This window comes from Rutilus rutilus (assembly GCF_951802725.1).
Source record: "Rutilus rutilus genome assembly, chromosome: 16".
NCBI classification, from domain to species: domain Eukaryota; kingdom Metazoa; phylum Chordata; class Actinopteri; order Cypriniformes; family Leuciscidae; genus Rutilus; species Rutilus rutilus.
In genome coordinates, this window is record NC_140224.1 from 36,636,410 (window position 1) to 36,649,976 (window position 13,567).

The 13,567-nt window shown below is 35.5% G+C and overlaps 1 protein-coding gene across 6 annotated transcripts in view; it reads left to right on the forward strand.

Annotated features, from left to right (window-relative positions):
- Positions 1–8,345, forward strand: part of lrrc20 (leucine rich repeat containing 20) — a 9,120-nt gene extending 775 nt beyond the window's left edge. For 2 of the 6 annotated variants that reach the window (XM_084434439.1, XM_084434437.1), the window contains exons 2-6: positions 529–572; positions 664–754; positions 2,762–2,911; positions 4,304–4,471; positions 8,124–8,345. In XM_084434439.1, the coding sequence (XP_084290565.1) occupies positions 685–754; positions 2,762–2,911; positions 4,304–4,471; positions 8,124–8,239 (504 nt within the window). In that variant the 5' untranslated portion in view covers positions 529–572; positions 664–684 and the 3' untranslated portion in view covers positions 8,240–8,345. Of the gene's footprint in view, positions 24–528; positions 573–663; positions 755–2,761; positions 2,912–4,303; positions 4,472–8,123 lie in introns of all 6 variants that reach the window. The other 4 variants (XM_084434436.1, XM_084434438.1, XM_084434440.1 and 1 more) reach the window with 4 other exon arrangements.
- Positions 8,346–13,567: the final 5,222 nt, after the last annotated feature.

The following is a 13,567-nucleotide window of genomic DNA, read 5'->3' on the forward strand; positions in this document are numbered from 1 at the left end:
GAGACAGCATCGCATGTCTGAATGTGAGGGTTTACCAGCTCTAGACGAGCAGTCTGCTTTACTTTACAGATTTGAATGTGTTTGTATTCTTACTTTAATGCCTTTAGTTGAATGAATGGCATGACGTCATTCGTCGATAATACTGCAGTCCAGAAATCCAGTTAATATTTCTGATGTAACATTAAATGATATGGTAATGTTCGTTCAGATTCAGAAATACTCGTGCTATTAATAACGTCATGTGTTTCTATATTCGTCTGCTCAGCTGTTTGAGGCTTTGCATGCTTGGCCTTTTCTCATTATTGCATATTTAAATACATTACACATCGGCTCAAACAACTCATGACATAGAAATAAGTATATATATATATAGTATACATATAATAAAACATATCCAAACTTGTAAGTTAGATGCGATGAATTGATTTGACAGCATGAGTTGTTTTGGGCTTTATAAATTCTGCATATATACACACATATATTATGTTCATATTTCTGATGTCACTGCATGTTTGTGCGCTTTGGCAGGAAGTGGCTGTCTGTGGCTCATACCTGTGACTTCCTGTGCACCCGTGAGTAACCCACCAATCACTGCTCAGATCACACCTGATCCACCAATCACTGCTCAGATCACAGTCCACTGATCCACCAATCACTCCTCAGATCACACCTGAACCCAACCGGATGGCGGAGGCCGTGGCGAAGGTCGCCAGGAGGATCAACGCCACCATGGAGGAGGGCAGAGACTCGCTGGGTGAGACACTGTCTGACTACACTCTCAAAAATGCTGGGTCAAATATAGACCAACCCAGCCGTTGGGTTAAAATTTTAAATTAAATTTTTCATCCCAGCGTTTGGGTTTGTCCATATTTGACCCAAAGTTGGGTTAAAATTTTAAATTACATTTTTTATCCCAGCGTTTGGGTTTGTCCATATTTGACCCAAAGTTGGGTTAAAATTTTAAATTACATTTTTTATCCCAGCGTTTGGGTTTGTCCATATTTGACCCAAAGTTGGGTTAAAATTTTAAATTACATTTTTTATCCCAGCGTTTGGGTTTGTCCATATTTGACCCAAAGTTGGGTTAAAATTTTAAATTACATTTTTTAACCCAGCGTTTGGGTTTGTCCATATTTGACCCAAAGTTGGGTTAAAATTTTAAATTAAATTTTTTATCCCAGCGTTTGGGTTTGTCCATATTTGACCCAAAGTTGGGTTAAAATTTTAAATTACATTTTTTAACCCAGCGTTTGGGTTTGTCCATATTTGACCAAAAGTTGGGTTAAAATTTTAAATTACATTTTTTAACCCAGCGTTTGGGTTTGTCCATATTTGACCCAAAGTTAGGTTAAAGTATACTAAATAATACCTCATATCTCAAAGGAATATTGTTTTCATGTGTATACCCTTGTCACCTCTTCTAAACACATGCATAACTCCTGATGTCCGCTAGAGCTGGGGTCCGTCGACCTCAAGGCACTGCTATAGGGGTACGTGGAAATAAATTATACAAAAATGATTAACATGAATGAATACATAAATATTTGATTCAAATAAAACAATACATATTACATTAAAATTGATTGAAATTAATAAATAAATAAATTTGATTACATAACAGTACATTAAAATGAATGAACGAATAAATAATGGATTTAAATAAAGTAATACATATAACAGTACATTAAAATGATTGATTTATTTACGTTCATACATTTTAAACAATTTTAATGTACTGCTATTTGTTTGATTTAAATCCATTATTTTTTTATTCATTTTGATCAATTTTAATTTACTGATATGGATTATTAATTATTTAAATCGATTTATTTTTCATTCATTCAATTAATAAATTTTACTGTCGTGTAAATGTATATGTACACAATGTATTACTTTATTTACATGATCATTAATTTTAAACAAAGTAATACATATGACAGTACATAAAAAATGTATTAATTGAATGAATGGAAAAATAAATCGATTTAAATAAAAAAAATACAAATAACAATACATTAAAAATTATTAAAATTGATGAAAAAATAAATAAGAAATGGATTTAAATAAATAAAATAATAGATATAACAGTACATTAAAAATTGATTAAATTGAATGAATTATTGAATTTATATACATATAACTATGTGCATAAAAGTCTGATTAAAATGAACAAATGAATTTATAAAAATTTAGATTTACATCAAAAATAGCTATAACAGTACATTTCTATAGTGGGTAGAGAAAAACAACAGAAAGTAATAATAATGTAACTTAATATTTTTTATAAAATGGGTATATATTTTAATCGTCCCTGGCATCTAAAAGATTAAAATCCAAAGAAAGTCATACTAAAACGTTTAAATGCTTTTACATACTGATAATTGCAGAATAATATAATTACTGTTCCTCCTGGACACTGTTGTCATTACATGCTGGTTGTGTGTGTGTGTGTGTGTTTCAGCAGTAGATGGCGCCATTGAGCTGAGAAGCTCCTATAAATCACTTCATTCTTCTCAACATTTTCCAATTGATCAAGTGTCATCATATCAATAATTTAATGTCAAGAGTAAATAAAGTCACGTCGCAATCAGCAGCATTGTGAACCTCTGATTAAACACACACACACACAAGTCAAGTGCCTCCAAATTACTGCATTCATTTCTGATAGTATTTGCTGTGATTTTGTGAGTGATTGCACAATTAACAGATTTCAGCGGTAATGCCAGAGTCAGTCTGAATCAGCTTCTGTTTTCTTCTCTAGATCTGTCCGACTGCGGTCTTGTTAGCTTCCCTGACGGCGTCTTCAAGATGATGCGCAGCGTCACACACAACATACACACAATCTCTCTGGCCAACAACAGCATCAAAGCCTTGAGCAACAAGTTCTTCCTCACGTTCACACAGTTAAGAGGTACGGCTTTCAGTTCTTCTGTCCACAGCTTCAGGCGTCTCTCCAGACCACACGTTTCCTGACACACTGCTGAAATTAATCATTCGATTATATCAAATGATCACGTCACCAGTCTCGAGTCGCACGGGGATATCTGTGGCAATATCCAACACTACATTGTATGGGCCAAAATTATCGATTTTTTTTTTATGCCAAAAATCATTAGGATATTAAGTAAAGATCATGTTCCGTGAAGATATTTAGTAAATTTCATACTGTAAATATATAAAACATGTATTTCTGTGAGTGAATGCTGCACAATCGTGAACATAAATGTAGAACTTTAAAGGAGATTTTCTCAATGTTTCGATTGTTTTTTGCATCCTCGGATTCCAGATTTTCAATAGTTGCATCTCGACCAAATATTGTCCTATCCTAACAAACCATACATCAATGGAAAGCTTATTTATTCAGCTTTCAGATGATGTATACATCTCAATTTCATAAAATTGATCCATGTGACTGGTTTTATGGTCCAGAGATATTAAAGTATAATGTGGTTAATCCAGTGAAGTCTTTCGTATAAACTGATGAATCAACTTTTATGAATCATTCTGACATCAGCAGAAAAACAGCTTCACATTACGAGACTGAAATCAATCAAATAATTATATTATTAAACAGATTCAAACTCTACATTCTGAAGCATTGCAAAGTGATTCATTAAACAACGGCTCAAAATTATTGACTTGCACTGCTTTCGGCTCAGTGAGATTAAAAAAGGAGAATGAATAGCCTACTTTTATTCAACAAGGACGCATGATCAAAAGTGACAGTAAACACATTTATAATGTTACAAAAGATTCTATTTTATTAATAAATGCTGTTCTTTTGAACTTTCTAATCATCAAAGAATCCTGAAAAACAAAATGTATCACCTGTAAAACTGTTTTCAACTGATAATTGGAGTTGAAACATATTATACTGATTTCTGAAGGATCATGTGACACTGAAGACTGGAGTAATGATGCTGAACATTCAGCTTTGATCACAGGAATAAATTACACTTTACTGTATATTCACATAGAAAACAGCTGATTTACATTGTAATAATATTTCTACAGTATTTTTGATCAAATAAATGCAGCTTTGGTGCAGCAGAAGAGATATTCTTCACATCAAGCTGTTTCAGAGTGACTTGCAGTAGTTGCATCATTTGCAATGCTTCATGGGAGTTGTGGGGCGGTTTCTAGTGTTGCACAGAGTACACCAGCCCAGCTCTGGCAGATATAGATCACATGACGAGCATATATGTGTGTGTGTGTGTGTGTGTGTGTGTGTGTGTGTGTGTGTGTGTGTGTGTGTGTGTGTGTGTGTGTGTGTGTGTGTGTGTGTGTGTGTTTGTTGTTGTAGAGCTGGATCTGCAGGGAAACATCCTCACGAAGCTGCCAGAGGCGGTCGGAGACATGGAGCTCCTGGTCAGCATCAACCTCTCCAGGAACCAGCTGACGGTGTTCCCTGAGCGCCTGCTGGACGTGAGAAGCCTCGAGCACATCAGCGTGGAGGAGAACCGCATCACAGGTGTCAATCACATCAGTCACAGATGCTGTTTCTAATGCTCTAACAGGGTTAAAAAGCGTCTTTTTCAGGCTGGATCAGAGCGCAGTCCTAACTTTCCCAATCAGCGATTGGCTGTTTTATTTAGAAGGCGGGGCTTATTCAATTCAATTCAATTCAATTCACACGTATTTGTATAGCGCTTTTCACAATACACATCGTTTCAAAGCAGCTTTACAGAAAATGCATGAATCCATATTACAATTTAGAGATCATGTTAAAGGATAATTCCGGTATTTAGCACTTTGAGTCTCTTATCTGGTTAGTTCTGGATGAAGTAGAGTGGTGGACACAGACATGTTGTCGATGGGTCCGGTCTCGACTCTTTGACTCGTCTAGAATCGCCTTTGAGCGCTTCAGAGTGGCTGGCGACGGGCATGCTCGAACATGTCCTTAAAACAACCCTTAACGTTCGCTTTCACAACTGTGCAACTCACCGAGTGGTTAGTGGTGTTCGTTGATGATCAAAAACAAGTAGCGGCAGCGAAATACAGTTTCTGTCGTGTTTTATTTGGCATTTTGTAAAATCCCATTGATTTCTGCTGGAGGACTCATTGCTGGTTGATATTTCTGCGCTTCAGACTCAAATATCGAGCGGAAGTTTATGTGAGGTATCTGAAAAAATAGTTCCACTATAGCAAATAACACGGATTGAAATCATACATTGCGCCGATATATTTGTTTTTAATCATCAATGAAAACCACTAACCACTCGGTGAGTTGCAGTTTTGAAAACGAAGGTTAAGGGTTGTTTTAATGACATGTTCGTGCCCGTCGCCAGCCGCTCTGAAACGCTCAAGGCCATTCTAAACGAGTCAGAAAGTCGAGACAGGACCCATCGGCAACATGTCTGTGTCCACCACTCTAGTTCATCCAGAACTAACCAGAAAAGAGGCACTTTCTCCCATTCATTAGTAATATCATGAGTGCGCCGTCTTTGTGTTTATAAAGTGAGTCTTTGATATTAACTAGATGCTTTTTTAATTAATAGTTCACCCTGAAATTAAGTGCCCAATATATATATATATATATATCAGTACATAAAACATTTATGAATTAATGTTTTTTGAACATTCATTCAGAATCAAACTGAATTAATGAATGAATGAATAAAAAATAAGACTTAAAGTAATACATATAACAGTACATTAAAAATGTATTAAAAATGAATGAAAAAATAAATAAACTGATTTAAATAAATAAAATAATACATATAAAATTGTTCAATTACCGAAAATGATTTTAGTTATCAATAGCAACGCTGATCTGCTGTTTTCCATGCAGTGAAAGTGAACAGGAATGAGTGCGGTCATGTTCCAGAAAGGACAAAATAAACCATAAATCATCATAAAACTACTAGACTGCTGTTAAGAGACATGGGCTTGACTCGGTAGAATATCGACTTCTATTTTCCATACATCATCTTTAGTCATATACCTTTATAATGACATGAGGATGAGTAAATAATGATCTTTAGGTGAATTATCTCTTTAATTATGTTCCAAACAGAGAAACCGGCATGAAGTGCGCTAGCACTGAGACACACTAATTACAAGGCAACATGGTAATCAACTCTCATTAGGCCTGTGTCATTCACACTGTCCCTGAACACACTGAAGAGAACACTAATGGACAGAACGCTGCGACGTCAGAGAAAGCTGTTCTGGTTTACACACACACACACACACACACACACACACGAGTGAAAGAGAAACGAGATCTGAAAAATATGGCAGAATAATCCTCAAACACTCAGAAAACATTAATGATAATGAATGATGAATAGGGTTCAGTGATAATGAATGATGAATAGGGTTCAGTGATAATGAATGATGAATAGGGTTCAGTGATAATGAATGATGAATAGGGTTCAGTGATAATGAACCCTATTTTACAGTAGGCCCTTTAAGATCTTTTGCACTGCAACATTATTCTCATGATCATTAAGCACATTTACCCTCAAATTGTCATTAGTGTAATGAAAGGAAATGTTTAGATACATGTATTTTTGTTGTAATTCTCAAAGGTTATTCTTTGTAAGAAACTAATGAAAATCTTCATGACAATAATGTAACATTGCATAAAAATGTAATGCCTTTATACATAACGCATTATAAACGTGTTAATCTTATAATGCATTATGATATGAATACTTGTAACCAGTTATAATAGATTATAATACTCATCTATTCATTGAACACACCTTTAAAAAGTGCAATGCATTAAAACGCATGGCGAACATCCAGTTTCAGGGTAACCTGCAAATATTATAATGCATTTTAACTTTGGTTACAACATACATTATGAATATGAATATGAATATATGAATGCATTATACAAACTTTAAGGCTTTCAAACCAACTAAACTCGTCAAACAGACAGAAAGTTCATGTGTTTTATCTGACATCTGGAGAAATGAATCTGTAGACGTCGAAGCGCTTCGAGAGTTTCGGACCGAACCGCTGAGACGCTCGATGCTTTCAGTCAGATGGAAAGTTCAGAAAATGTCACGGTCTATCACAGATACTCATGAGATATTAAATGCATCTGCACACGCTGAACAAGACATTCATTTCATTATTGTCAACAAAATTCAAACCCAGACAATTCCTCTGGATATATTAAAAAAAGATATGCTTATATGAATAATTGACAGATACAGACGTCGACGCATTAAACAACAACTTCTGATTTCCACAGCTTTCTGTCCGAGATCAGGGATTTTGAAGCAGCTGTAGGGAAAATCTCGGAAAAAATTGTTGTGACAACAACATGCTGTGATAATTAGAAGCAAACTAATAGGATTTCATATTTTATCCAGTATATTAGAAATAAAAAAATATGGGATTCGTCATATTTTTTAAAAATAAGTCTCTTCTGCTGCACTAAAGCTGCATTTATTTAATCAAACATACAGTAAAAAATGTAAGATATATTATTATAATTTAAAATAAGAGTGTTCTTTGTGAATATAGTAAAGTGTAATTTATTCCTGTGATCAAAGCTGCACTTTTAGCATCATTACAGTTTTACAGCAGGAACAGAACGTCTCAATTTCCATATCAATTCACAAAGGCTTTCATAATACTTCTAAAAAGGATTCAATGCAAATAAAACCCAGATGCTAAATTATGGTTTCCATGGCGATGTATTTTCTTTGTGATAATCCTATGGCTAAAGAAGATGAGAGCATCTCCGAACATCTTAATCTCACATGAGTGCAGCCGATCTCAATGCAACATGATAACATCAACAGGCGACAGTGAAAGTAATGCAGAAGCGCATCAACGGTTCGCTAATAAACACTTCAGGCTCCACCAGAGTTCAGTGCTTCAGTAACATGAGGGTTTGAAGTGGAACATTTCTGCTTCACTAGTGGCACAATAATGAGTGTTCCTCCTTTAAAATCCATTGCTCTCCTTCTAGCTGTGTTTTAAAGTTTTTTTTTTACTAAAATTTTTAGATCTTTAATGGTTTTGTAAATAAAGTCAATCTCTTTCTCTCTCTCTCTGTCTCTCTCTCTCTTTCTGTCTCTCTGTGTGTCTCTCTCTCTCTTTCTGTCTCTCTGTGTGTGTGTGTCTCTCTCTCTCTCTCTCTCTCTCTCACACACACACAGATTTACCGGTGGAGAAGCTGTCTCTGATGCCGTCACTGAAGACTCTGGATGTGAGATGTAATCCGTTGACGGCAGACTCCTCGTCTTTCCCGCATCAGTTCACCATCCTCACATAATCACACGGAAAAGAAAGAGAAACGTCTCTTTCTGACGCTGCCGTTCTGTTCTCATGCACTGGACCTCATGCTGTGCCTCAGAATTTTTCAATAAATATTTATTAAACTGTGCAAACGACTTTTGCTCTTACTTTAGTACAGTCGTGTTGGACAGATGGACACATGCTGTTTAATTTTCATTCCGTCTGTGATGGTAAATTTATACTTCAAAACACAACTCAAAATAGAAATTCAAAAAGTTTTGGAACTCAAGGACACCATTAAGTTTTCTATAAATATTTAATGCCGTGTTCACATTGTGTCGGAATAATCAGAGATGGGTCGTTTCTGTGGCAGCGTTCACAATATGTATCCATGTGTCTTTGTTATTTATGAAAGGTACATTAATATTAATTACATTGATTTATATGCTTTTGAACAATATTCAAGCACACAGTAGGTGCATCAGGTTACAGGGGCAGTTAATAAAACAGCATATTGAACAGAAATATGAACAAATTAAATATGTATTATTTAACTACTTTAAAGGGATAGATTACGCAATATTCTGACAATTTACTCATCCTCATGTTGTTTCCTGTATTTTCTTTTGTGGAACACAAAAAAGATAAGTTCATTTTTTTCAACAGGTTTTGTCTATACAATGAAATTCCAAAATTGTATTTGTAAAATATATAAATCTGTTTATAATATATATTTTCATTATTTATGTATAATTTGTTTATAAATATTTGTATAACTATATATAAACACACATATACATATGTGTATATATATATATATATATATATATATACACTGAACAAAATTATAAACGCAACACTTTTGTTTTTGCCCCCATTTTTCATGAGCTGAACTCAAAGATCTAAGACTTTTTCTATGTACACAAAAGGCCTATTTCTCTCAAATATTCTTCACAAATCTGTCTAAATCTGTGTTAGTGAGCACTTCTCCTTTGCCGAGATAATCCATCCGCCTCACAGGTGTGGCATATCAAGATGCTGATTAGAAAGCATGATTATTGCACAGGTGTGCCTTAGGCTGGCCGCAATAAAAGGCCACTCTAAAATGTGCAGTTTTACTGTATTGGGGGGGGTCTGAAAAAAGAAAAAAAAAGGTTGTTGATTGTGGCCTGTGTAATGTTGGTCCTCTCCTCTTCAATGGCTGTGCGAAGTTGCTAGACATTGGCAGGACCTGGAACACGCTGTCGTATACACCGATCCAGAGCATCCCAAACATGCTCAATGGGTGACGTGTCCGGTGAGTATGCTAGCCATGCAAGAACTGGGATGTTTTCAGCTTCCAGGAATTGTGTACAGATCCTTGTAACATGGGTCAAACAATATTTGAGAGAAATAGGCCTTTTGTGTACATAGAAAAAGTCTTAGATCTTTGAGTTCAGCTCATGAAAAATGGGGCAAAAACAAAAGTGTTGCGTTTATAATTTTGTTCAGTGTATATATATACATATGGCTGTGTATTCTTATTATTTTACCTCTCATAGTGACTGCGTAGAAAAGGACCTAAAAATATTGTCACCTTGATATCCAAGTATAAGCAGCAATATGAGATGTTTATCATATCACATTTCAAACTGCAACGCTGTTTTTCCGCCTCACGAGCTCTGGATCTTGTATGTCGATGAAGCACCTGTGGTTCTGCTCTGAATATAAATACACACACACTTCACCTCAGCAATGAGAGTGAAGATTATGAAGTTTCTGATTCTTAATGTAATAGTGCTTTAAATACGAGCTTTCCATGTAAAAGAGTCCATAAGGAGAAGCCGAGGAAATAATACAGGCAGTAGCAGAATATTTCAATCCTTTCTCAAGTGAAAATAATCCTGGAGAAACACTGAAGCTCAAGAGCTTGTTCTCTGTAATTACACCGCTGGAGAAAAGAGCTCACACTAAACCACCGCTGAGACAGAGAGAAAACCTCCAGATTTGCACACACACCTCAGCTTCATTAAGTGTTTCACTCATGCATTTATCAGGGTTCACATGGGTCCTTGAAATCCTTGAAAGTTTGTGAAACTTAAATAAAAAAAAAAATATTCAAGGCCCTGGAAAGTTTTTGAAAGCGAACATACATCGATACAGGTCCTTGAAAGTGCTTGAATTTATCAAGTTTTCTCGGGAAAAAATCCATATTATTCCCTCTGGTTCGCTAATGTTTTATTTCGCCAACACTTTGTGGCCTATGCATACTAGCTAGCTTGATTTACGCTAGTTACACGCATTTACGCGTTACGTTCAGTGTTTCCCGCGTGAGGTACTTTGTGTTGTACGTTGTCGTAACGTTCACGCACTAGTTACGTCAACGTTTCACAGACAAACCGTGAAACATTGCAAAAATAGGCGGAAACCGCTGAAACGTTATGCCTGGAAAATGCAAGTTTCAAGATATTTGGCTCACCAAAAAAAGATGACAAAGAATGGCGGTTGCCACCCGTCCCGTCAAATACGGAATCGTCCCGTTTTTAAAGGTAAAACGATGCGTTCCGTATCAAATCAATATGGGACGCGATTTGTCCCGTATTTTACATATACCCGCACATTCATTTCCGGGTGATTGCATCTTCCGTAGCGACGGAGTCTAGAGAACATGAGCCGTAAAAAAATAAAAATTACAACCATGTCGAGCTCACGTCCTCTCCAGATATAATATTCCATACATTGTCACAGCTTGGTAGACGGGTAACTATTATATTTGTAGACGTTATTAGACAGATTAATTCATAGATTAGCCTATAATTAATGTTGTCTATCTATCTATCTATCTATCTATCTATCTATCTATCTATCTATCTATCTGTCTGTCTGTCTGTCTGTCTGTCTGTCTGTCTGTCTGTCCGTCCATCGTCTGTCTGTCTGTCTGTCTGTCCGTCCGTCCGTCTATCTATCTATCTATCTATCTATCTATCTATCTATCTATCTATCTGTCTGTCTGTCTGTCTGTCTGTCTGTCTGTCTGTCTGTCTGTCTCGATCTTGGCTTTGAACCGTGTTTGCTCCAGCAGTAACAGACGCTGCCGATCCAGGAAGACTGCAGAATCAGAGCGTTTGTAATCGTTCCCTCGGGACGGTCTAGTGTTTGTGCATCATCAAGTATCGGGACGATCAGATTAACGAGAGCGTTCAGTCCTTTATGTTCCAACGGCTACTCTGATTTTTCCTATTGTCCAAATGCCAAGGAGCCAATTATTCATCAGATCTTTGCTATGAAGCCATTGATGATGCATTTTAAACTAACGAATGAAACCAGCTTTCCAGTTTCTGTTTTTATTAAAAAATGTATTCTGATGCTCCATACCTATTTAGCTTTTTTTCTGATTGTTTTAAGATGTAATTGATTTACATTACAAGCATCAGAATTTAATCAACTTTTTGTCCATATAAATATCAGCATCCTGCATATTTTTGCTCAGTTTGAGTCTCTGAATAAAACTGAGCTGTTTTTCCCTCCATATCCTCACTATATCAGACTATATGAGCCATACAAGCCTGATGGATCAATGATACCCAACAAAAAAAACATGCATTAATTTTTTATTTTTTTTTACATTTTGTCTAGGTTCAATAAAATGTTCCATTTCAAACAAAATAGATTTTTCTGACTATTATTTCACATGTCAGGCTTTACAGGGTTAAACATAAATGTGACTAATGTGATCAGAAACCAAGACATGTATAACTTGCTCAGTAAAACTGTTCGGCTGCTGAAAGAGAAAACTAGCATGAGCTTCAGTCTAAACATCCACACTGATGTATGAAGTCTAACACAGACACTGTGAAGCCAGTGAGTGTGAATGTTGCATATAGTGAAGGTGAGATGGTCACCATAGTGATTCATACACGAGGGAGTCAGTCATTATGGTTATCGCTGCATCTGTTGATTATGGGAACTCTTGTGTTGATTACAGCTATTGTTCGCTGAGAGAAAGCATATTTAATATTTCTAATATGAAGGGCTGTGAACACTGAATACATGATTTGTAATGCAAAACACATTGATTCACACTAAATCAGAGATGTTGACACTCCCTTCATAGTTTGAGATGAAAAGCAAATATGTACAAACATGGAAATATTTCCTAGTAAATATTCAGTTTACCCTCATTATTCAGACTTGGTGTTTATACCCATTTGCATGCACTTATTCATCTCATACAGTGATGATTACAATGATTCACTCCATTGTTTTGTTCCTTCATAATAGGATATGCTGCAGATTAATATTTTAGGTTACACTTTATTTTAAGGTGTCATTGTTACAGTGTAACTATATATTGAAGTACTGAGTATTATTAAGCAACTACATGTACTTACTATAGGGTTAGGATTTGGTGGAGGGTTAGTTGCATGTAATTATGCATAATTTACTGTTATTACTATGGTAAGTACACGTAACATATTTAACAAGGACACTGTAAAATAAAGTGTTACCATATTTTCTGTGAGATGACGCTCTCATCGCAAACACACTCCTGCTCGGCTCCTTACAAACACACTCATCTGGACACCAGGATAAACACGTGATGAAAGATCTGACCATTGATGGAGCCCCATGTTATCGTGAATAATACAATGACAGTATAATACTAACATATGAAATGATGACGTGCACTGTAAAAAAATTCCGGTAAAAATGTATGGTAAAAAGCTGTGGTTGCCAGAAATCTACCGTAAAAAATACAGTAGCATAATTTTAGGTTTTACAGACTTAACAGTAAAATAAATGTATTTCATTATCTGATATAATATTAATTTACCGTCCTATTGGAATACTAATATCTGTGTTGTATCATTGTGATACAACCACTAATCACAGCGGTGATATAAGTCACATGATCAATCAAAGCTCATCACTAGCAGAGTTTTCACTATAAAGTTAATAGTAATATTAAGAAGCTGCTCAGTGTCATTTACACAAACACTAAACACCAACATGGTAACACACAAAAATTAGAAAAATGCCATAAACATTCATTTAACTAAATAAAATGTAATATAAAACCCTAATGTACATAACTGATTTGAAAGAAAAACTGTGAAGAAACCTAGTAATTTCAACAAAAATACATCAAATGTGAAGTGTCATGCCGGGAATCGTGGGAATGTCAATTTACGGTTCGATCTATCACAGTTATTCACCGTATATAGAACAGAAACTTTCTGTTAACCAATTAACAGTTTTTCACTGTAGCATTTTACAGTCTTTTACCATTAAAATCATGTGTGTCTGATGTGTGTTTGTGCATTCGGTGCATTCGACAGAAAGTCTAAAGTGATTTTGAGCATCAGTCATTCTGAGCAGCTGCTAA